General features: G+C 33.2%; 1 protein-coding gene across 1 annotated transcript in view; it reads left to right on the top strand.

Moving 5' to 3' along the window:
- LOC132743821 (uncharacterized) overlaps positions 1-27148 on the top strand; it is a 41919-nt gene extending 14771 nt beyond the window's left edge. The window contains exons 4-25 of the mRNA XM_060732389.1: positions 2863-3039; positions 3532-3654; positions 4310-4531; positions 5355-5497; positions 10982-11177; positions 12805-13029; positions 13469-13636; positions 15108-15236; positions 15605-15781; positions 16045-16181; positions 17049-17229; positions 17897-18055; positions 19946-20095; positions 20853-20990; positions 21494-21676; positions 21971-22158; positions 22897-23000; positions 23448-23658; positions 24500-24715; positions 25057-25280; positions 26186-26428; positions 26928-27148. Coding sequence (XP_060588372.1) covers positions 2863-3039; positions 3532-3654; positions 4310-4531; positions 5355-5497; positions 10982-11177; positions 12805-13029; positions 13469-13636; positions 15108-15236; positions 15605-15781; positions 16045-16181; positions 17049-17229; positions 17897-18055; positions 19946-20095; positions 20853-20990; positions 21494-21676; positions 21971-22158; positions 22897-23000; positions 23448-23658; positions 24500-24715; positions 25057-25280; positions 26186-26428; positions 26928-27081 — 3848 coding nt within the window. The 3' untranslated portion in view covers positions 27082-27148. The remainder of the gene's footprint in view (positions 1-2862; positions 3040-3531; positions 3655-4309; positions 4532-5354; positions 5498-10981; positions 11178-12804; positions 13030-13468; positions 13637-15107; positions 15237-15604; positions 15782-16044; positions 16182-17048; positions 17230-17896; positions 18056-19945; positions 20096-20852; positions 20991-21493; positions 21677-21970; positions 22159-22896; positions 23001-23447; positions 23659-24499; positions 24716-25056; positions 25281-26185; positions 26429-26927) is intronic.

Here is a 27148-nt window from a genome sequence, read left to right as displayed (position 1 = left end):
ATCATCGTATATGTTTCGCCTTCATTATGATTAGGATTTCCCGAGAAAGCTATTTTAGCAATGCAATTATACCTGTTTTTACAGATAAGCATTAGACGTAAAATCTAAATAAAGTTGTCCGTGACGTTTTGTTGAAAAAAAAAAATGTTTGAAGTGATTTGAAACAAGTAAATTCGAAATGATAGACTCAATTTTATTTTATGCTTTTCAGTGGATTACTGATTTATCAGTGAAAATTATATTTGATAATTTCACAGTGAAAATTATCAAAATATAATTTCACACTTTTCAATGACGAAACTACTTTTTTAAGATTTTCCCCATGTGATACCTCAATTTTATTTTTGCTGACAATTCTGACAATGTCAGGCTGTGTAAAGAAAAGGCAAAGCTGAAATTGATAAATAACTTAAATGTCAAAAGTAATAAAAAGAAGAAAACTTACTTCTATTCATTCAAATTCCAATCACCAATTTTCGTCTCTAAATTTTTTTGTTTCATTTTTACAGTCTGAAAAATCTATTCCTTCCCCATTGCAAAACTGCTCTTTGATGACATTTGGCATATTAAAGTATCCTACGAGCAATAACTGCCGTATGCTTTATGAAAAATTGAAAAGCATTGACAGCCATCACTCGAAAAATAAGTAAAATAACCCAGCGTTCCATGAGCCAAGCTTCCAAGTTTGTCATATTCCTAGCTCCTTTTTTTGAATGTTTTTCACATCTGTCAACACTTATTTTTTGTCTGTTACAATCCTCAAATTAATTTTCTTTCTTTTAAAAAGGTGTATAACTAACAAATCCAAATTATATCCCTCTGAATCTTACACAATTATTTTCCTCCCATGAAATACACAACTTTAAAAAATGGCTGCCGTTTACATATTACAAAGCCAGGTCTAATGTAAATTCGCAGTAAGTAACAGAAATATGGATGGATGGTTGGACTTTTTCTCCTACAAGAATTGTTCGTTTTTATTATTAAAACAAGCGATCATTCATATTTTTTTAATAAAATGAATAAATATCACCGTCATTTAACGTTGATTGGCGGACTTATTTTTCAGCTCAAGACTTCTTGTTTTTAATGAGAAATTCCGACTAAATGGGGCTCTCAATGGGGAAAACAGATTTTAATATTAACGTTAAAATTATGGAAATTCCGTTTTTACTTGTTTTTAAGCATAAAATAAAAAGAAAATTTGTTTGTTTGTTGTGTAAGATGTAATTTTATTTCATCTCGTGAACTTTAAAAACAGTATTCTCACTCGTGGCTACACCACTCGTGAGAATACTGTTTTTAAAGCCCACTCGATGAAATAAAATTTCATCTTACACACAAACAAACAAATATCCTCTATTTAATGAGCTTACATGTAACTGCCTGGTGTATGCGTAACACAATATTTGTTCTCAAAATCGTAAAAAATTCCTATGCAATATTGGGTATTCAGCAATAAAAATTGAAACCGCATCACTTTCAAAATTATAAAAGCTCGCTGAAGATTAGCTGTTTGAAAGGATACGAGAATGCGACCACATATAACTGATCGCCAGATCCTAAAATGTAGCGTTATTTAGGATTTGATTTGAATTAGATTGGTTTCTAGCTCAAAGTAATTTATTTCAGTAGGCTGCTAAGAGTATTATTCGGCGCCGGAAGTTTTAGTAAGTCTTACTATTGCTGAGTACCGCTCAAGCCGGTGCTACGGGGCGTGAGGGATGTTGCACTTATTCATTATCCCTCATACACACACTTAATCAAACAGAGTCTGCAATTTCATGTAACTTTGTTGTGATTAATGCCTCCGAGGGATTGGATCACTTTGTTTCCATATTCATCTACATATAAATGTGTTCGACCTTATGTATTTGTCCAAATATTTGTCCCAATTCGACCGCTCGAGAGAGTATTTAACATTTGTGTGTACGAAACCGGCATTGGCTCTGGCATTTGTCGCCTCTGTCCGAGCTCAATATTACATGTATGTAGACTCCTGCATATATTTGAGGGAAGGCTTATTATGCAAGGATGATTCATAAAATCCTAGAATGTCTGCCACTGAAGTAAGCCCGCCCCCCCACCCCTGCAAATGTTGGAAGCGATAATTTTGGAAGTTTATTGGTCATCGTAATTTTGGGAAGTCTGTTTACCAGGGATCAGCTGAAATGTGTCAATGTTAGTCTCCATCTGTGTTATCTGGGTTTTATCCCATACAATTTCTGTAATCTTCCTTATATTTCAATGTCTTTAATGCATATATAAAATCTCTATATTTTTCTGATCAATGTCTTTGACATCTTGTAATTTCCAACGGATATTTAGTAAGATCGTGTTGAATGTTGTCGTGCATAACAGCGCTAACATACATATCTTTACAATATCAAAGCACTTCGGGTTCTGAAGGTGTCAACTGAGTTCTGCTTAAATACTGAGTACTGACTTATTTTCGATCTATAACAATGAAATAATTATGGCGGAGTTCAAGATGACGGTCGATACTTAGATACATCACTGTGCAATCAAATAATCTTACTTAGAGCCGTTTATATTATGCTGTACCAGTTATTAAAAAGTTTTAATATCTCATAAAATGTAAGTGATAAATTGTTTATGAATTTTACTACTGTAAATGTCACAAAACTGACATTATAACAAACTACTTAAATTGTAGATTACAGATGTTTCGAAAAAGCACTCTCTTCTGTCAGCCATTTATATGAGAAGTGTTGGTGCCATTTTGGACAAAAAATCAATTAGATGGGAATGTATGAAGATGCACCTAATATTATCTACGGTATTCTTTCGTCAGGATTTGTATTCTCAATTATTTTCTAATTAATTCTGTAAACATTTCAGCGGGGAACACAATTAGTGTATCTCACGACACGGCTGGTATAGGAACCGTCATCAACACTCTTGTTCCGACTTATATAGATAACGTTAACGATTATGATAGGATCTATTACCGTCAGCACAGCGGCCCGGGGAATTCATACAAACATGAAACACCGGATCTGTTCTATTTGGACACATGTAGGTATTTTCAGGAAGTAAAAATCATTATAGACCAATAAAACGTTGCCTGTCCGTCATATGGGGAAACAATATAATGTACATATGTACTATTAGGAAAAACCTCCAGTTCATCTGTAAGCTAGCTCGATAGCTTTTCATTGAATGAAACTTACGCGTCACATTGGAGGTTTCATCATAAGCATCGTAATTCAAAATATTTCAAATTTATGTTAAATGTTAAATTCTGCTTAAGCAGGTGCTGTAGGGTGTGTTCGGTAGCTTGCATTTTCCATTACCATCTTTGAACATGCTTATTAAAACTGAACCTGCAACATTTTCAATTTTACTGTTTCAGTTGTTTTGAGAGATTCCTTTTATCCCTTTTTATAGTTTTGGTTATTAAAGGTCTTCGTTGGCCTTATTCTAAAATCAATGCATTAGCAACTTATTTTAGTATATGTAGTGTTATTTGAGTTAAAACTTCAGGTAAATTTTAGCTATTTCTTCCAGCTACCGGACAGGTGAAAGTCGGGAAAGATTTGACTATGGAATTTTCTTACTTTTTCAATATGAGCTTATGTGTTTATGACAGAAGGCACAGAGAGGTTTGTCATGATCTCAGCATTACATTACGTAAGTTTCTTTTCATGACCAGTAAAACGTAAATTACAAATTTAATAAAAAGAACGACAATTTTATACAAGATCCATATTTTCCAGATATGCCACAATTGAAGTTTGAATAAAGAGAATAACAAATATTCAGCATGTTACAATAATAATACTTTATACGCTTTAAGCTGTTAACGATGGGGCATCGAAATTATAAACATGGTACGCATATCGAATGCACCATGCCATGTGCTTAGTGTAAGCGGTCTTCAATTGCAATTGTACTGTGGCAGTTAACGTATCGGGCTAGTTATCTAAAGATCAGTAATCTGCTGCGTGGGTTCAAACCCCGTTAGGTGCAATTTGTCCTTTCTTTAAAAAAGAAACTTTATACCCATTGCTTAGTACTGGTTTGTAATTCAATAGTGTCTATAAGCTCATATATTTCTATATATACACAATTAAACAGAAATACATTCTAAATAAATAAATACGAGTATACACAATGCATTGCACTTTCCATATGGCATATGTTAAAAATGAGAAGAAATAAACCTTTTACTGTAAAGCTGTAGGAATATTTCTAGATAGCATTACGGACAAAAAGTGAAACATACATATGAAAGGAATTATACCATTTTAAGCGCGTATTTTCAAACTTTTATTTTCCCTTTTAGGGGCGTGTTTTCAGACGCCGACATGCTATGACCAATCCGATAATAACATTATTGATACATATGGAACACGCACTGGTCACGGTGGAAGCAGTAACACGATTTTCAACATGAAATATCCACAACCAACGGAACATTTCCCAGCATTCAGTTCCGAATGGCATGACCTTACATGGACTTTTGATAGCAATGAATTTCCAGAAGCAGTCATTAATTCTGATACAGGTCAGCTTTTGTTTTTTTTCTGGTGTTTTGTTTTGCATTCCAGAAAATAAACACCACGATAAGTAACATATCGAAATTATATTTTTATCCCGGAACTATATGCATTGCATTAGTCTCTCAAATACATTTTCTATAAAGTTATTTATAAGACAAAACAGACGGAGAATGAATTTCTTATTATGTTGCAAAATAATTTGATGAAACGGCAAACTTGCAGGAAGATTAAATTCAGGCTGTACAGTAGTTACTTGACTTCAGAAGATAGTCTCCCTAATTGTACAGCGTTCACCCGAAATAGCCCCTAAAAACATCGGAAACGAAAGTTAAAAGGTTAATATCGAGTTCACCCGAGGTAATCTTTCAACTTATTTCTCCATCTTAACTTACTAGCAGTCGATTTTGCAAATTTGCTAAAAGAAGCTCGAGTTGATGGGTGACCTTTCAAATACAAATAGAGAGAAGTCTATGTTTTGTCTTTATTAAAGAGGAATTGTGATACAGAAAATGCGCTTTGGGTAAATATCAACATCGTTCGCAAATGTCAACAAATACGTTATAATTTATCGCCAATTTAACAAAAGTATTATTAAATTTGCAGAAAAAAAACCATATAATCCTCTAAAACCAGATATATTCAACTTCCCAAAATTGTTTAGTTTGGAAAAATCGGAAAGGTTATGATGGAGAAAGTAGTTGAAAGATTACCTCTGGTGAACTCGACGTACACCTTTTTACTTTCGTTTTCGATGTTTTGCTATTTGAACGCTGTACAACAGTGTGTATAGAAATATCAAATAATTTTATATGTTTATATTATATTCAGGAGAAATATACATCACCCGGAATATCAGCATATGGCCATCATGGCCAACACAAGATTACAACCAGGTGGTACGGGTAAACAACTCAGAGTCCTGTTATTCAACAACGTGTAAATTTAAAGTTCGAATCCACTACACTAATTGGGTATGAAGTATTTTTTCATTTATTGACATATCTGAGGTTGACGCAAAACTGCAGTAACTTATAAGAAGTAAATAAAGCACGTTGACAGTTTTGAGATGAAAATTCGATTTGTTTGATATTCTAACATGCTTCAAAATGTTAACATCCTTTTTATGCACTACCCGATTTTGGTTAAGAAATCACCCTGTATAACCCGTAATACAAGAGTCGTGCAAATAGCTTTAGATCTCCATGCATTCTCAAAGTGTACTTCACTTAATAGAACTCGATCATATTTTCTTCGAGCTTCATCTCCCCAAATAAACTAAAATTTCACGAAAACAAAGTTTTTAAAATGTAATCATATTAAAAATAAAAAGACTTGATATTCCAGAAAACACTTATAATTTATAAGCGACTGATGACTGACTGCAGAATTCATCACGATACTTGTACTGCGTTACTAATGCACTAAGACCTACTAAAGAACGATCTGACTTCTTTGCGTAGATTGTAAGTGTAGCTCGCAATATGAATATTACTTTTTTGAACACTTCACAATGGTTTAGTTTTCAATACATATTTCAATTTTTCATGAAAATGATGCAATTTGAATAACACTTCACATGATTGATCGGTACGTAAGTACTTGCATATTTAACGATTTTCTGGTTAAATTATTTTGACTGAGTTATGGCCCTTGAACACAATAAAACAGTTTTGACATTTTAATGATTTGTGTCCCTTGTTACACAGCAGCCTAACATGCTACAAAGTAGCCACGACGTATAAGGAACAGATTGTCCAAGATCTGCTTCATTGGCTATCGGCAGGGGACGACACATATTATCGCTGATCGCTGTTGTTGTTGTTACAGTTTAATTCAAATTGTTTTTTTATTTCTACTCCTACATAGACTTATAAACGAATTTCTTTATCTTGAACTGTATTGTTTTGTTTTGTGTGTTTGTTTAACATTCTAACACTCTTCACAATATCCCCTTTGTCTTATAGCATGATTTGGAACTTTTTCTTTGTTCTGACTAACCCATTATACACTTTCAATGATTTGAAACTATATTGATGCTAAAATACAGTTTTTCATGGAATCATTAAGGGAAAAAACTAAACTAATTTATAACAGATGAGTTTTTTTTTCTGTGTTTTTTTCTGCACCTTGTATGTATCAGTTTAGATTTTTATAGACGTTGAAATAGGGAGGGGGTATCACACATTCCATGAAGCAAACAAAAAAAGCCATAAATTTATTGATATGTTCGTGAAGTTAGCCAGACAAGCGGAACAGCCGGAGCAGCCGGAACAGATTTTCGTCTAGTCCGGTTGTTCCGGCTACCCCGGCTAGCCGGAATCCGCTTCCGGTGGAATCGGCTAGCCAGAGAAGATACAGTAAAACCTGTGCAAAAGACCATTGGTTTATTCCATAATGAAGTTTAAAATTACTTATCACCTTGATTGGCTGTGTAACACCGCACTTTGGGGTCAAACGCACTTTGGGGTCAAAATCGAGAAATTGACCCCAAAATGCGTTAATATGCTACATATCAACGCACTTACTTTGGGTTCCAGAGGTCTACAGGTGTCATCTGAGTTCTGCTTTAATACTGAGTACTGACTTATTTTCTATCTGCGACTTTGGAATATTTGAGGTAGAGTTCAAGATGGCGGTCAATACTTTATGATGCTTAAGTGATAAAAGTTTCATTAATTTAACCACTTGAAATACCTAAGAATTGTGTTCACATAACAAAATTACGGTGGCATAAAAGTGACATTTGCATTTTTTTGTTTTTTGTTTGTATACATATTTTATTTAGTTTTGTATACATACTTTTTTCATTTTTTCATTTATATTTTATGTTTGTTTTTCGTACATATTTTATTTTTGTTTTTCATACATATTTTAGCCAATCAAAACAACCTTCAAATGTCATAACAGCCCATAGTTGAGTATAAAACTAGCATAGTGGTTTGGTCAAATTTCGGCCCATTTTTGGAATCGACCCAGTCGTTTTCGGCCGTGCAAGTCTGGTTTCGGCCGACCCTTTTCGGCCCATTTTTTTTTATATTATATGTATTGTATATAATTATTGTTTTTTATTATTATATACTGTTATATTAGTGCCTATTTGGAAAGGGCTGTTGATTGGTGTTCAGTTATTATTCCATGTATATGCACCACTCAACCGCACCCCTGAGAATTGAGAATTACGAAACTTAAATTAGGTCAATTCTTTAGCACATCCAGATAATGTGCAGAACTATTTGCCAGATGTGCCGGCTCAAGGTCGGGTTTTCACCTACAGGTCAAAAGATAAAGACTTGGGTTTCATGTCCGCTCCTTATCTCCGAAACCCCATGAAGGATTTTAAGGCACCTTGTGACCAATGTTAACCTGCAGAACCTTTCTTCGGGTTACCGCGGATACTAAAAAGTGTTGTTATTTTTTTGATACCTCCAAAAATGAAAATGTTGGTATTTGCAAATGGCATTTGCAAATGGGATACTGTAATTTACAGATGGCGAAGTGTTTGAAAATGGTGTTTAACAAATGGTGAAATTATCCAAACCTCTACTTTGCAAATGGCGTCATGTAAAAATATGCACGAAAAAACAAAAATAAAATATGTACAAAAAAAACTAAAATAAAATATGTATGCAAACTAAATAAGAATACGTATGCAAAAATTAAAAAAAGTATGTATTCAAAACTTAAAAAATTATGTACGGCAAACAAACCAAAAATATGTACGAAAAAAAAAAGTATAAAAAAATACAATTGTCACTTTTATGCCATCGTTCAAAATACTCACATACAGAAATTGTGTATTCCTAGAATTAAAAGATGCTGCGAAAAATATCCCGTTCTGTCGGTCATTTACTTGATAACGTTTGGTGCCATATTACTGAGCCCCATTTTAAATATGTTGGGAATGAAATAAAATGCAGTTAATATTTTTTCCAAAGACCTATAAATATACTCTATTGCAATGTTCTGGTGAAAAATCAAGTTTTTCGATCGGACTATAAATAGTGATTTTTACAAATACATTATTAAGCTTATCAACAAACTTAAGGGTTTTTGTAAGCTGCGTAACAACCGTTCGCCAGAGGCTTTTTTTATGGGAAATCTTACATACTTCTTTAGAAAGAGCAAACATGAATTTTATTATGTTAAAATAATGGTATCAGAGAACTGTAAGTTATCTGAATAAAGTAGCGATAACTGTGAAATTATTCGTCATAAAAGAAGTCAAAACACTGTATTTGACTTCCATAAAAATTACTTATTCACTATAACTGTACTCATCATTGCCAAAAAGCAACAGATGAAAAAGATGGTTCAGGTAATTGGCCAATGTGTATTTTTTGGATAATATAGAAGAACATCAAAATAAAAAAGCTTTAAAGAAAAACAAATAAAAGCATAATGGGCCTTAAAAACGTTATTTTTAACCCTCGGGGAGATCGATACCCCTCTGTACCCCAGTGAGAATTTTACATTATTCTGAAGCTCTGCTCTTAATGTATAGTGCTTTGGGGTTGAACCCAAAAGTGCGTTTGATCCCAAAGTGCGGTGTTACACGGCTGAACAAAATAACCAAAATTATCTTAGATGAAAAAATAAAATTAAATCCGAAAACAGATTCAACTACATGAATTCCCGATTATATCTTCGTGAATTCACGAATTCAACTTCGTTTGTTAACGTTTCAACATACGGAAATCACGAATTTACGATTTTAACTTCAGGAATTCACAACTTCAACTTCATGAATTCACGATTTCAACTGTACGAGTTCATGATTTCAACTTTCAAATCATGAATTTACGACGGACACACATATACCCGCGGACACCCGGTCAGACCCCCTAACCATCCCACCATATGGGGTTCATTGCAATTGAGGCTGGGCCTCACAGGAGTCAGTCGGAAATGGCCAGATATGAGCTGAAATGACCATGTAGAGTACGATTTTCGACTCAACGTCCGCAAAATACCAGAGTATTCCCGACGGATATAACTATGCCAGAGAAAACACGGTCAGACTCCTAGCCATCCCACCATATGGGGGTTCTGTGCAATTGAGGATGAGACTCACAGAGGGCAGCCAGAATTGGCGAGATATGAGTTGAAATTACAATTTATGGCACGATCTTTGGCTCCACGTCGGCAAAATACTAGAGCATTCCCGACGGACACACCTTTGCCAGCGGACCCACGGTCACACTTTGCACGACACAATTATTCATAAATCTGTTCCTGGATTATTTTTTCATCTTAAATAGCCTTCATTTTGGTTATTCTGGCCAGTCGGAATAGACAGAGATCGAGGTGTTTAGTAATTTGAAACTATATTATGGAATTAACCAATTGTCTATTGCACAGGTTTTACTGTATATTCTCTGGCTAGCCGATTCAGCCGGAATCTGATTCCGGCAAGCCTGAGTAGCCGGAACAGCCGGACGAGACAAAAATTTGTTCCGGCTGCTCCGGCTGTCTGGCTAGCTTCACGAACATGATTAATGTATTAAGTGGTATTGGTTCATTTTTCTAGTGTTTATATTTGAAACGAAAGAGAAAGGGCACAAGAGAGGGAAAAACAATGAACATAGTAATTTTTGCATATTTCAGTAGCACTCCATAGTCTATTTCAAGTTCCTGCCGACAATGTCCTACAGGCAATACGTCTGATAATAATGATACCAAACTACACATTGTGGGAAAAAACATTTTGTTAAGAACATATATGACATAAGATTGCAAATGTACAGTGAAATTATCCGATCTGCAATAGTCAGGAAGTCAAAAAGGTGCAGTTCATTTCGTTGAAGCCCAAAATCTACTGTGGCCTGAGACAAAAAACAACACATTTTGTCCATGGCAAAAAAAAACCCTGCAAATATTCAGGCTAAAGAAACACCGCCTCTGCTTTAGCAACTCCATATGCATGCAAAGTATCACAAAAACAGGTGCTTGACTTTGTAGTTTTTTTTGTTACTGCTTAAAGTTTGAACCCCCTGTGGAATGACTTCTTTGCACCGAGCATGCTGTTTAAAAGCAATGTTTACAAAAAATGACATCTATTATCAACAGCATGTGCTTTCTGGCCATGGTTTTGAATTTGCCAATGATCATATTAAATGTCACAAATATCTTTTTCATGCTGAAAATGCATCATTTAAATCTAAAATTGTCACTATATCCAAAAATCCACCCTGGCCACTCGAAGCTGTGGCTTCCATTAACTGTAGTTAGCTGCTACCTCCTGTTTTAAAAATATGAATTGCGATGAAACAGCAAAAACTATTTAGTTACAGGGGTAATAACAATGGCTTTGGGCGACATCTCGGGATGATTCTACAAAACAAATTGTGTGTTGAAGGATATTTCAAGTGATATAACCGCCCTATTAAAATGTTACTGTCTTCATAATTTAAGTTCTTAAACAATAATATTTCAAGGAGGTTTGCATATTTTTTCAGCCAATAGAAATTCTAAGTTTACCAGAGAGCTTTAACCTTCACGAGGATTATGATTTGGAAATCAAAATACATTCATTGATCACTTACGATTATAATAATCACGAGGAAGACAATGTCACGTGTGAAATGATTGACTGGTTTCCTAAAGAGGATGATATGTTTGAACTCAGGCATGACGGAAAATTTGACTTTGATTGTAAGTATCAGTTTAAGAAGTACCTTTTTAATATCGAAATAGTAAGAACTAGGTAGATAAAATCTCCCCATTTAGATCTGTCCATCCTGGTTTTGTACTGGATATAACTTCTTGGTGTGTTTAATTTCATTTCCATAAAACAGATGACATCCTTTCAAACTTTGCTACGACGAAAATTGGAATATTGTTTTTCAATATTCGTAAGATACATGTATATCACTAAACTGTTTGCCATATTGATATCTTGCAACTTAATAGCGGTTTACACCGTAATAGTGTACCTGACCGGTACGTCACTCTTTATAACTTAGTTTATTTATTTTTTTTTTTTTTTTATATATATATATATATATATATATAATTAATATATATATATATATATATATATATATATATATATATATATATATATATATATATATAATAAAAACGTGTTGTATTATAGTTTCACCCTGGGGAGCGGTCTGGTGCCGGTCGGACGTCGTCCAATTTTTGTCCGGAGCATATCTTCCCCGCATTGAAGAATTTTAATGAAACTTCATCACTATCAGAAGCTATGTGGCACGCAATAGAAATGTTCACAACTGTGAGATGCAGTGTCATGCGCATGAACCAGGTCGCTAGGTAAAAGGTCAAGGTCACACTTAGAGATAATTGAAAACGCTTGTCTGGAGGGATTTTAATTTAAATGTTCACCATTTTGTTGCATTTAAAATTTAGGTCCTTGCGGCCAAAGTCAAGGTCCTATAAATTGGGTCAAAGTTCAGATAAAAATATGAAAACGTTTATTCGGACCATTTAGTCATCATTTATTGAGGGATTAAAACACAAATGGTCATTTTCATGATTTCGGGTGTGAAACATGTAATGAAGGTTAATATATTTAAGAACAAGGTCACTAAAGATGATTAATATAGAAATGTTTGTCCAGAGCATATCTCCTACACGCATTGAGGGATTCAAATTTAACTTCATAGAAATGTTTACAACTATAAGAAGCAATGCCATGCACATCAACTAGGTTTGAAGTTCAAAAGTCAATGTTACACTTTGAGGACATTGAAAAACGCATGTCCGGAACAAAACGTCTACATGCATAGAGGGACTTCAATATAACTTGGCACAATTGATCACTTTAGTGAGGCAGTGTCGTTTGAAATGTAACACTCAAAGTTTAATGAGAAACGCTTGTTCGTAACAAAACTTCAACATTTTCATGTAAGTTTGCACAAATGTTCATTATTTTGAGGCTTAGTGTTGCGCGCATAAACCAGGTCCCTGCTACCAATGTCAAGGTCACATAGAGAGGTCAAAGTTAAGCTAAATTGATGATGTGTACAGGGAAAATTAAGTCATCTTTTATCGATGGGTTGTTACACAAATGATAATAACTATCATGACTACAAGTGTGACCCATGTAATTTAGGTTAATATTTGCAAGGTCAATGTCACTATAAATTATAAAATATCCAGATATTATCCGGATATTGCCCATCACAAATTTCATATATGCATATCTATAATGCCCACATCTCTGTCAAAAGCTTTTGTGACCGGCGTATTTAGCGGCAAAGTTGCCCATGTTTATCATGCGTGGTTGTTTAGCTTATCACAATTTACATTTTAGCATACAGCCTTTATAAGTTGAGATGTCAACAACCAGGCTGTGGTTACAAATACCAACAACCAAGGGCTTATTACTGTGATACTGATATCGGTTGTTTGACTCACAATCGGACTCAACAATATACCGTAACAATACAGTGTTGGGACGCGTACAACTCAACCGACGTTGAAGTGTTTACATTCAACATTGATAAGAATCAAGTTCCAGTCTATAGACATTTGCCTAGTAAGATAAATTCAACCGTTCATCATCATCTTCTTAAAGTGATATTGTTTATTTGACTATTTCGAATAAAAATGCGCATTAACCTCTTTTCTTTCATAATAGAATGTATGTTTGCATTTTGACTAACAAACGACACTTTTCTAGTTTACATATTTTAAAACCATTTTTAAGAAATAATAATATACACTTGTACACATCATTTCTAGGGGGGTCTAGGTGACAAAAATAAATTTTTTGAAAGAAAACGTTTTGCAAATTGCCCAAATGTGACAGTAAAATTCCGTTTCCATGATAAGTATCGATCCTAGTAACATTGTAAGCAGTCTACATTTGTGAAATAATGTTAAACCAAAAGCGAAGTGGAACGATATAAGATGACTATACAAGGCCATCCAAAATCATATTTTAATATAATTATATAGTAAATATTTCTTTTCAGCTCACATTGATCTTAATCGACAGAACGTCTCATATCTGGACACAATTTTCGAGATAATGTACTCAGACGCTGAAAACGAAAACTTGATTTATGAATATACATACCAAGACGTTGATACTAATGTTGATCCGAACTACTTTCTGGGAACAACTTGGGGAAACTATTACAGTTAAGTATGAATGTCAATATAGAAACGAAGAGGATGATCTTTATATATAAAAGTTGAATATTTGGCTAGACTGACATTAGTCGACGTGTTTTATGTGACGTTTCAGTGAGATAATACTTACCACACGATAAACAAGTCCGAAGTACAAACCAGTCCGAAGCATATTTTTGCAAATGACACACAGTTCATAAACTTCAAAATGTTCATTTAAGCAATGAGTTATCTGATTCTTTCATTTCTCATGCAATTGGATGCATGATATGTGCACACTTGGTACCTCTATCTGTTGTGTCATAAAAGGTCCTAAGTGTATCCTAAGTCCCAGAATTTATGACAAAGTAAAGGACTAACTTTAGACCGTTTCAGTAAATATTTTCATCTTAAGTTAACATTTTAGATTTATTCTCTTGAGGAAAGCTACTAAATACAATGGCACACGCTTCTACTCACAATACGTAAATGTCCATCTGCATCGCTATTTAGAAATGAAAAAGTCTAAACATAAGTTTCACAAGTTAGGACATTGACTTTTAAACGAACATTTTCTCAGTTTTGATCTTAAATCATATAAAATACTAAGAACTTTTCATGAAACGCAATCCTGATGTGTAAATACCAACTTGACTTCGCAAATTTTAACTCAACTGATGGAAGAAAATGAAAATGTATTGTACTGCCCCATGATCAGTGTTGGTGTCACTTTTTGGATTAAGTTAGTATCTCCAAACCTCCTGAAGGGAATAGCTACGAACTTCACAGACTTGTTCTCTGTGATTATCTTTCATGATCTGCACAGGTCTTATATCTCTGAGCTACCTTTTTTATAGATTAATCTTCCTTAACTTATTGTCAACGGACAGCTCTTATTAAGCTTAAAACCACATGTGTTAATTGCTTTGTGGCAGATGTGGAAAGTTGTACTGTCTCTTTCATTTTTTATTTTTTAATGAACTCCTGGTCCTTCGGGATCATTTATTCCAAGACTTTTAATGCTGACTGTTTCTTAACGTGTATTATAAATCAACCGATTCTCGGTTGCGAGGCAAATAGTGTAGTTTCCAAGATCTCCTTGAACAAGCTCAATGAAATTGAGTCGGAGATATCCAGTTATCCGATTTGGATTGTTTTTGTGCTCTATTGAATTCATGATGATGTCTTTACTCACAACAATGTGTTCCAGCTTTAAAATAGTTCATCATTCTTGATTTCAGTGGTGTTATATTTTCAAGCCCTTTTATTTGATTGATAATAAAACTTAAGGATTAAACTTAGGCCAGTGATTATTAAAACTTAGGAATTAAACCTAGGCCAGTGCTAGCGGGAAGAGAAGAGAGATATTGCTTTTTTACTTATCTCTCCTGAACAGACTCAATAAAAGCTTCTGTTTCAATTATCTCCTCTACAGAGTTATTTTATTTAACTATGATTGAGACAAATAACTCATTGACCAATTTCATTATTTGTTTCTAGATCAACTAGGCAATATAACCATGACGACATATCTATGGGATAAGGAAGTCAACAAAACTTACAGGATTCATGTTTGTGGACACGAGAGGAGAAACGAGATTTGTGAAGATCTCACGGTCGACTTAGAAGGTAGAATACAAATTTCATACTAATTTTAATGAAGTTAATAATAAATAATATTTCTTAACGAGATATTCAACGCTAGTATTTTGTTTTTGTTTTATTTTAAATTACGTTTATGACAATATGTATATGAAGTTGGGAATTTTCAGCGTTATCTAGTAAGAATACCCTCATGATACCCGGTCACCATCAACAGGAAGAAGCACTTCTGTGCAGCCCAGAAATATGCATTCACTTTAACTAGACAAAGCATTAAAAGTTCATAATGTTACAAATATAGTGCGTACGTAAGTGAATAAGAAATAGCTCTTAATCATTTCCAGCTTTTCACAACTCTAATGTTACAAAATATAGACATGAATTATTCCTTTCAGAATATTGCAGTGCCACGCCTCAATGTAATGATGCCACATTTTCCACGGATACCGAGGCTAGTGTAGGTGACGAAATGTTTGACATATCATCTCTGGTCTTCGGCGGTATCTTTAACGACCTCAGTTACTCTATAAAGTCAAACCCTTCCTCGTTATTTGCACTTGATTCTTTAACAGGTATAGTTCTTTTTTATTGCCATTTTGGAAACATCATCATTCTTGGTGCAAAAGGTTATCACTTCCAGTAACAAAGTCAATCGTCTACATGTCTTTCCTTGTTTTCGATTCTTGTAACGTTTGTAACGATGTTAAACTTAGATAACATTTTCATATAAACTAAAGATTTAAAAACTTTGTAAAGGTTAAAACTAAGTAGACCTGCTCATAGCATTGAAATACGACGGTAAAGTTTATAATTCAGACGATTCCTTTTGGTTCAGGATCTGTGACATTGGCAGAAAGATTCGATGAAATATTTGACTCGACCACGTATTCGATAATTGCATACGTTTACAACAGAGGAGCATGCAGTTATGCCCAGTGTCAACTTAGTGTTGTAGTTTCCGCCGTCAATTACGTAAGTTGTTGATAAATCATCATCTGTATATGTTATAACTTAGGAAACCCCGATTATTTTCCAAATTTGCACAGGGCAAGTATTTGAATAAATAAAAAAATTATGACTAATTGATAATAAATAACATGTGTTACAGTTCGGATCGGAATATCCGTCTCGAGTGTTCCCGCCAATAGGCCAGTAACGAGGCTTGCTAAGTTGTACATGCCAGATATTTCCTTGCATATTCGACGATAGTTTAAATGGTTAGCTTCAATTAACTAATTTTCATGAAAATTGGTGTCATTTCATTCGCTAGGCGTACAAATTTACAACTTCATACAATACAGCGAAATGACGCCATCGTAAGCACGCAGTTTCATAAATAACTTTATTTTGGAGCATAAAGTACATCTGGAGCCCCCGCCCAACCCCGTCCCGGATGTCAGAAAAAAATCCCAGCATGAACAAAGCTATAGGAAACACCCATTTGATGTGTAGAACATTATTACAATAGGGATCTATGCGAAATAACGTATTTGTCAGTGTAGGAAAAAAGAAAACTCACTATGCATTTGCATGCGTATAAAATATAAAAACAGATATTTAATTTGATAAAAATTATATCACTGCATTTTTATACTTCTATTTTCGTTTTGTGATTAAAAAAATGCATATAAGTTGGTACCTTATGCATCAATTATTCGTATATGTATTGAGATCTAACTGTCGTTACGAATTTTTAGATAAAATGACGATAAAACATAAAATTTAACTGAATAACTTGCAAGGACCATAAAACAATACGAAAGCAATCGTTGAATCGAATTAATTTTATATATGCCATTATTTCTTTTCAATTAAAAATTTCGGCCTTTTTTATTAAAGCCGGTTGTGATAACAAATTTGCCAGCGACTGTTCCTATATCAGAGGACACAACAACAACAAAAACATTGTTTACAGTGGCTACATCTGATGATAACCCTGCCGATACATACACATGTGCAATTGTGAACACAATTTCAGTGGAACCTTTCTACCTTGATAGAATTCCACCTATATCTGGAGGTAAGACTATAGCATATCAGTAATTGGGTCGTTGGTTTTGTAAATGTAATGGAAATAATGATACAAAAGTTGAACCAGTCATTTTAAAGTTTCTTTAAAAGGTGGATATTTGGAAGTTTAATTAAATATGCTCTCCTACCGAGGTAAGGTACAAAACCACTAATTTTATCTGCCGTTGAATATGACTTAAAAGTTCAAAACACTTTCAGGGTCAGGTAACTTAAAAGTAGGCTGATAACCTACACTTTTTTTCATCAATTTGTTTCATCATTGTCAATCATAATTCTTAAAGATAAAGAAAATTTCTTGCTTTACTTTAAATTTTATTTTCCTTTTTTGCCTTTTTCCAAGACAAAATCCAATTAACACTTAATCGCAAAATAATCACTGTTATTTTTGAACTTGCATCATTTTATAAAGTATGATGGGCATTATCAACTGATGCGAACATAAATTTAACACTTTATGAAAATATAAATAACAAATACATGCATATTATAAGCCGTTGACATTTGTTTTTATCGAAAATCCGAAAGAAGATACATTTTTTTGCTTATTTCATTTTCTAGTTATAGCCAGTTTGAAAATACATTGATGAGGCACTTATAAACTATTTGATGAAATATCAAAATATATCTATTCCGTAAGTTATATATATCTTTTACAGATTATGCAATACTTATCAGAGAGGACGGAGGGTTGTCGTCTGCTACAACAACATATTCCGTGTCAATCGAGTGCACGGACAGTCATAGCGGAAGTGATACAGACGTCCTGACAATTACTGTAACACTGAACGAAGCTCCGATTTTCACAAGTTTTTCAAGTATGTGCACTGGCTTATATGATATTATGTAGACAAAATTTTAATAATGTGTGTAACCGCCACGTGAAGAATATAGCTCACAACCAGCATTTTACCTCAATTTGGACATGACCACGACTGAAATTTTAAATTTTATTTCGGCAATGGTACGAACCACCTGTATTCAACCTGCAACTGCAACATATGGAACCAGTTTTATACCAAGAATTGCAAATTTACCTCAAAATTGCATTGGCCGCTTTACTTGAAGCATGAGGAGAATGGTTGAGACTATTATCTGGACATGTTGCGGATTAACACGTTATCAAAAAATTTGCTACATAGTGTCATTTTAGGTAAATAACCGTCAATATTTACAAAGCATATCTACCATTAGATGTTTTGTAAACGCTCCAAACCATACTTATAAACATTAACATTTTTGGTGAAAACCAACACATTTGCTTGTGCTTTGATAATTTGGTTAAGAATTAACTTAACTCATAGATTAAATTGTTTATGATATCTTAATTGGTATCATACTAGTCTCTATAACAATATATAGAGGATATTTGTTTGTTTGTGTGTAAGATGAAATTCTATTTCATCGAGTGGGCTTTAAAAACAGTATTCTCACGAGTGGCCTAGCCACGAGTGACAATTCTGTTTTTAAAGTTCACGAGATGAAATAACATTACATCTTACACAACAAACAGACAAATTTTCTTTTTATTTTATGCTTAAAAACAAGTTAAAACGAAATTTCCATAATTTTAACGTTAATATTAAAATCTATTTCCCCCATTGAGAGCCCCATTTAGACGGAATTTCTCATTTAAAATAAGAAGTCTTGAGCTGTAAAATAAGTCCGCCAATCAAGGTTAAATGACGGTGATATTTATTCATTTTATCAAAAAAATATGAATGATCGCTTGTTTAAATAATAAAAACAAACAATTTTTGTAGGAGAAAAAGTCCAACCATCCATCCATATTTCTGTTACTTACTGCGAATTTATATTAGACCTGGCTTTGTAAAATGTAAGCGGCAGCCATTTTTTAAAGTATTGTATTTCATGGGAGGAAAATAATTGTGTAAGATTCAGAAGGATATAATTTGGATTTGTTGGTCATACACCTTTTTAAAAGAAAGAAAACTTATTTGAGGATTGTAACAGACAAAAAATAAGTGTTGACAGAAGTGAAAACATTCAGAAAAGAAGCTAGGAAAATGGAAAACTTGGAAGCTTGCTAAGGAACGCTGGGTTGTTTTACTTATTTTACGAGTGATGGCTGTCAATGCTTTTCAATTTTTCATAAAGCATACGGCAGTTATTGCTCGTAGGATACTTTAATATGCCCAAATGTCATCAAGAGCAGTTTTGCATGGGGAAGGAATGTATTTTTCAGACTGTAAAAACGAAACAAAAAAATTTAGAGACGAAATTTGGTGATTGGAATTTGAAGGAATAGAAGTAAGTTTTCTCTCTTTACTACTTTTGACATTTAAGTTATTTATCTATTTCAGCTTTGCTATTTCTTTTAACAGCCTGACATTGTCAGAATTGTCAGTAAAAATAAAATTGAGGTACCACATGGGGAAAATCTTAAAAAAGTAGTTTCATCATTGAAAAAAGTGAAATTATATTTTGATAATTTTCACTGTGAAATTATCAAATATAATTTTCACAGATAAATCGGTAATCCACTGAAAAGCATAAAATAAAACTGGCTAATTGAATTATTACTCACTTATCTTCTTATCCCTAATTGATATTTGACAGTAATAGAACTTGAAGCCGGAAATGTCCATTTGAGAAATGCAATTGCTTTAATGTAAACTTGGTTATTTAATTATTGGCATTGATTTTAGCTTATCTTTAAACTCAAGCTTTTTCATTTTTCTGAACAGCCGCTACGACAAACGCAATTTCTGCAGATCCCATGAATTATAAGGTTGGTGACACACTATATACAGTGGCCGCTACAGACAATGAAGGAGATGATCTTATCTTTACATGTACTATAGCCAACTCGCAAGTACCTTATGAATGTGAAACAGGTAACATTTGACGAAAATGAATCATATGTTTTTGTTTGTTGTATGAATGTAAAACAGGTAATCATTGCTAAAATTACAGGTATTTCTTTTTAAGATTGAAATATATGAGCCGCGTCCCGACAAAACCAACATAATGGGTTTGCGACCAGCATGGATCCAGACCAGTCTGCGCATCTGCACAGTCTGATCAGGATCCATGCTGTTCGCTATCAGTTTCTCTACTTGTTATAGGGTTTGTAAATGAACAGCATGGATCATGATCAGACTGCGCGGATGCGCAGGCTGGTCTGGATCCATGCTGGTCGCAAACGCACTATGTTGGTTTTGTGTTGACGCGTACTTTCTACTTTACCATGATGATAGTTATTAAAATTCGCTTTCTATCTTAAAGACGTTTGTATTATTCGACCGAAAGAATGTCATTGAAAAGAAATGCATTCCGATTTTTTGAGAAACAAGAGTAAGTATGGAGTGGTATCAAAACTCTTTTTACAGAAAGTAAGTAAGTAAGTAAGTAAGTAAGTAAGTAAGTAAATTCTTTATTATAGTGACATGTGTTATACGTATATACATACACATAAAGACACAAAGATGAACACCCGGCCCATAGGACATATAAGTCACCTTAACAAAAGATCATAACCTGAGCATGTGGAAAGTATGTGGATCTTCTGACAGAGGAACAAAAAAGTAGCATTGTGAGAAGAAAAGACACAACCAAAATGAATAAAATAATATCTGTTTTTGTATTTTCTAGAAGCAACATCTGTAAAGTTAAAGATAAATCGGGACCTTAGAATAGTTGATGATAATGGTCAGACATACAGTGTCCAAATTTGCATGAAAGACGCCAAACATGCTGACCAATGTGGAGATCTAGATGTCACGTTTACTCGTAAGTGAAAGCAATTATCATTACCTTTTGACATTTATCTTATTATGAGATTTACAGAAAGAAATGATATGCATTCATTGCACAAAAAAGATAATCTACATACACTGGTACTGTAAATTTTCGAACTGATTTTTTTTCATATCAATTATAGAGAGGATATTTGTGTCTAAATGATGTTTTTATATTATACTTGTTTTGAAGATTTTAACAGGTTATATGGTTTGTAAAAACGATAATTTGTTATATTTTGCTGTTAGTGTAATATTACCTTTATATCACTTACACTGGGCCTTATATTACCAAAGTGTCAGAGATACATAAAAACGTAATGTTATTACAATCAATCTAAAGTAAAGTCACAATGTAAATACTCTTTTTATTGAATAATACATCAATTTGAATTTACAAATCTCATAAATGTAAAAGAGTAAGTGATACTCCATCTGTACAATATCGTTCTGTTTTGATACAATTTGCCATCTCTCAAGTTTATCATTTTACAGGAGTTAAAACTCACCCAGAAATAACCAACTTACCAGATTCAGCATCGTTTCCAGAAGATACCTCCGTCGGAACGGCTTTATTCACGGCGGCGATATCAAACCCTGACGTCGGCGAAACTACTACTGTTACCGTCAGAGTTGACCCGAATTCAGAATTATCTGTGTTCACCTTGGATACGTCAAGTATTTTTTTTTTATAAAGATACACTGGCACTAATATAATGCAATATTGTTCCTTAATTTAGATTGCTACTGGCAAAAATGTTGTTTTATTTTAGTTGTTCAACAACTTTAATTTTATCTGTCACATCTCAAACGAAAATGCATAGCAAGTTACCCAATTTAATTGAAATAGAATAGTATACTAGTATTCGTATATTGAAAAAATAAAAAACAAAACAACCTTTTATGCCATTTATAAAATGGTATACTCATGCTTCGAGTATTTTAATCACTAATGTTTGAGTTCATTTTTAGATGGAATTTTGTCTCTTGGCCAATTTCTTGACTATGAACGTGTCAACAGCTATATGTTCACGTTCTCCATAAGAGATGACCATCTTGATGGACTAGCGGAGAAAACTCTTAAAGTTGCCGTGACAAACGTCAATGAAGGCAACTCTATAAGTGCTACAACAACTACTATATCATTTACAGAGGATACGGTAATAAGAGCTTCATTTGATTCTCTCAATCGATAATTTCGTATATATTCTACAAACTGCATCTAATTGATAATGTTAATTGTTTTAACTTCATTTTGCGATGAACCTGCTGATTCAAAGCATTCATTCATATTTGATTTAAAGAAGTTATACTTATTAAAGTATACAAAGTACTTTTAATTCTGTGAACCAGCTTTTTCGGATGCAATTGAATTGTAAATGTAAAACTTTAGTTCAATATTCACACTTTTACTGTAACAGTTATTCTTTTAATAAATACATTCATTGTAATCGTTACGTATGAAAACAGAACAGTTTGACATATTTTTTGCTATTGTTTTTAGATTTAAAAACTACAACACAATATAGCTTGAACTAATGCATGTGTATTGTCAATATAGGCTTGTGATAATAATGCAATTCATATATGACTATGCTGCATTATCGAATCATTATCTGTTTGACTTTTCGCTTGCAAAACCTCTTGCGTCAACTAAATAATTGATACAGCGTCTGTCTCAAATTGGAACTGCTTTTGTTCATATGGATTATCGTGTCCATAACATTTGAACAAAGTAAGTTTGCTTTATAATTAGAATAATGGAGATAAAGTGTCTCTTAAACGGGACAGTTGATCCGATGCTTCTTATTATTTTATATGTTGTTGATATTTAAGGAAATCTCTTTTGAAAAAGATTGTGGAATAAAAAAATGTATTCTAGCAACTTCAATTTCCAGACAGCGGGTACCGAACTATCGGATCCTGGATTGTCTTGCACTGATATAGATGGTGACACAACACAATATGCCATACAGAGTGGCCTTCATAATGACTACTTTAGGTAAGTGGACCTGACAACAATTTTTTAAATCAAAGCGATTTTTGGTACTTTAGTCATTTAAAGCTTGTTTCAAACACTTTTAACCGCACCATAAACCACTTGTAAGGTTCAGCACGAACAAAATGGACTTCAATTAAATTAATCATGTTTGTTTGAATGTAAATTATATTTCTGTTCACTGCAGGTGTTTTTCTGTTCTTGTTGTTTTCATGTTTTTCGAAGACACATGTGTTGACCAATGATTTGAATATAAAAATCAAAACTGAAACTTTTCACGAGTCAATCTAATCTTTCTACTCTTTCTTCTTCAGGACAGGACCTTCGAGACATTTTTGTATACACACAATTTTATCGCGTACTTTTTCGTAATTTTCAAAGATTATCCCTCATTTATGTTTTGTCTTGTACAGTAATTATATGTAATGCTAATTGTTCTTGTTTTTTAAGTATTGACAGTAAAAATGGACGCATAACACTTGTTAAAGTATGGGATTTGGAAGACTCGAGCACAACTTTACCATCATCAACATCTTTGATAATAAGTTGTTCAGATCCTGGCAGTCTTAGTTCAACAACAGCGATAACGGTGAACGTACAAGACGTCAACGACCACACACCTGTTCTGTTAATTGATGCCGGTTTCAGTCAACCAATAGCAGTAATTCATTGTCTTTATTAAAAATATGTCTTGATAACTCGTTGTTTTTGTTTTACTACTTGTAATGTGCCTACTTATTTTTGATCAGAATGTCTTATATTAAACATTTTATTTTTATAAAATTTTATTTGTTCAGCTGTTCTATTAAATGAAACATTCTTTACTACCTAATCTTTTTCACTATTTATAGATTTTTAACAGAGGAATCTTTTTCCAGATTGTTGTTTTATCAAATACATATGTTTTGTTGCATTAACTATTATAGCACTATCTTCGACAATGTCTTTGGGATTTTGCATGTTTTACAATTCTTAAAGTAAATAAGTAAATAATATGCTGTAAATATGCACATGATTATGATGGGTTTTTAAAAAAAAATCAACAACAAAAAACAACACAAAGTCATGAATCTCATTGAAAAGAGCCATTAAGGTTTTGTTATACTTAGCTATTTTATATTTCTTCTGGATCATAAGACATTATGTCATGACAAGTATAAATGGTAAAAGTACAAGTAAAAATCAAAAAGAGTTTACATTTTGCCATATATGTTTTCAATGTCTTATCGTATTTTATATTCTGTTTTAATGAAAAATAAAAACCCACGTGGCACATTGGAAGTTGTATGAATTAACATTCAGAATGTATCGGAAACGCTCATTTAATCAAATACAGTGGGATAGTCCTCTTATATATTAAGCTGTATTAAGTATTTGTAATGATTAATTATTGGTCATCACTATTAGAAATTCAAGCTTTTAAAATATATTGCTATTTCACTCATCTTGAAAACGAAAACATAAGCATTATGTCACTTAAAATCCACCTCATTATCTTTTAGATAAGCCCTTCAACAAGTTTGTATATCGACCTTATGACATTTAGCGCGAGCGATTTAGACCGAAGTGACAACAACGATTTTGAATTTGAGATCATGGGTGAAGGTGTTGGGGCTGAATACTTTAGAATGGTCAAATCTGGTACTTCAACAGCAAAACTTAGACTGAAGAAAGCGCCTGACTTTACCAATGATAAAATGTTTTCGATAACAGTCAAAGTAAGTGTAGATTGATTTTTCTTTTCTTTCTGTCATTTAGATCTCATTATTATATTGCTTTTCTACGTTTTATTGGTAATTTTTATTGACTTTCTGCTATGAATATAAACCAAATTGAAGTTTGATAATCTATTATTTATAAGAACGTGCATTAAAATTTGATTTTCATGACTTACAAGACAACAGACAATTTATATATTATGGCAGAAAATCACAATCTAAAACAGTTTTTCAAACTTTTACGCTTTTCTTGATTTATTCTGTTTTATTCGATTAATTATTGGATATGTTTTATTTATGAACATGATACAAATTTGTAATAATATTTCGAAATTTAAAAGGTGTCCGACGGGGAAACATTGCCATTATTTGATGGCGAAACTATCTCTGTGAATTTCACGGCTGGAAATCCTGACGCTAATAAATCGAAACCAAAAGCAAAATGTGTGACCTGTACAAGTAATGGCAGGGCATTATTAGCTGTACTCATCATCGAGGGCGTGGTCATCGGACTGTTTGCTTTGCATATTGTTTACAATTGTTGCAGTTTTAAAGGCGATATTGTGTAAGTATAATTTTCTCGGATACATTGGAAAATAATTTTAGTAAAATTTTGGTCTTCAATGGGAATATTTACAAGTATATCAAATATTGAAAAAAAAAAGAAAAAAAGGATATAGAATTATATCATTTCTATATTCATATAGAATATTTCTTGGAAAATGTTATAAGAGTCCTAAAGGGATCTGGTACGAACAAGAATATAATGAACAATAATATTGTGCTGTTGAAATGTTTATTATCTGTTATATTTAAATATGTAACAGCGGATCATCATGTATCTCACACTTACATGTAACAACAACATCAATATATAGGTTTTCCATTTTTCTTATCAAGTCCGATGGTGCCTCACTATTTTTTATGCAATACGAAAATATGTCTTCTAATTAAGCTCTCGGTTCTTGTGTTTGTGTAAACTATGCTTTGCTTCAAATCATCTGCTTTTAAATGATACAAAATCATGACGAAATTCGTTCCCATAATTGCACCTTACATTATAACAGCTTGAAAAATATGGCTGCTGCAATGCAATCTTACATAAAAGCCCGAGTAAAACTAGGAAAGTTTGCTAAAAATGTTTTTTATAATATCTGAAACATTTATGGCAACAACGAAGTAAATGCAGTATGTTTTACATTTCAAAGACGAGGCACCACCCCTGTTAACGTTATTTTAATGATTTCGACTATGAATATGAATTGCCTACAAGTTTCATTATAAAATAACATCAAGATGATCATGTTAAAATTATTCCGTCGTTTTCTTTTCTATAGCCGACAGAGATACCCTAATATATTAACGTCATTTCAATAATAATTACTATCAATACGACTTACCTACAAGTTTCTTTATTAAAAAAACATCAAGATAGTATGCTAAAATTACTTTGTCTTTTGCTCTTTATAGCCAACAGAAACGCCAAAATATGAAGACTCCAAGTGATAAACAATTCTCCAGACCGTCAGAAACAGCGGGAGGCAGTGGACTATCTGGGAGACGTGTAGGTTCAGCTGTTACGATAAGCGCCATAGAAATGCAAGTACGCCAGACGAATAATGAAAGGAGAAGACGAAATGACTCCAGTAGCAGTGAATCAAGCAGTTCGTCATCTGACAGCGACGATAACCGGGTTAGACCTTTAGATATAAGGTAAGATAAATAGTTCCAATAGATTAGAAAACAGATTATTATTTCAAACTAGTACATAACACATTTTATTCATGTTTATGATTTTACTTATTTCGACACTCGAACCGCAGTTTTAAATGAAATTTAAAGAATTTTAACTGGATATAAGTAAATACATGCAGATTTTAGACGATAGACGTTCGTAGGTATAGCATTGTCATGATAATAGACTATACATGTATTTATATTATATGATTGTATTTAATAGTGTGAATAAATTGCCACAAACTCATTAAAATCATAAAACAACATTTCGCCTCTTGGCGTTACGGAACAAAAACGATAATAAGATTTTAATGAGATTGAAATTTGCCTATATTTATGTACGTACAAGTAAGGTCGAAACAGCACCCTAAATAATACAATAAAGCACATTAAGATGGTTTGAAAACCTGTTAATTATATTGTTAATAAGCATCATATTGCTTTATAACACAAGTAAGCACTATATCTTTTTTAGACCCGAAACTGGTAATAGCAGATTTAAGCCGCCACATTCAAGTAGCACAATGAAACCAGAAACTCCAGGTCTTCCACCACCAATGTATACATTTAGAGGTGGTATTGTCAATAATACTTCTGATGGAGGACTCGCCCCAGGGTTTATTGTATAGAAGTGTGTTTGCACTTCATTAATTGAAAACTGAGGTTTTTGGAGGGATTTGATAGCAAACCAGAGAG

The sequence above is a fragment of the Ruditapes philippinarum genome, unplaced genomic scaffold (genome assembly GCF_026571515.1).
Source record: "Ruditapes philippinarum isolate M1 unplaced genomic scaffold, ASM2657151v2 ctg412_1_1_1_1, whole genome shotgun sequence".
Taxonomy (NCBI): Eukaryota; Metazoa; Mollusca; class Bivalvia; order Venerida; family Veneridae; genus Ruditapes; species Ruditapes philippinarum.
The sequence above is the reverse complement of the archived record's forward strand: the minus strand, read 5'-3'. Positions and strand labels throughout refer to the sequence as shown.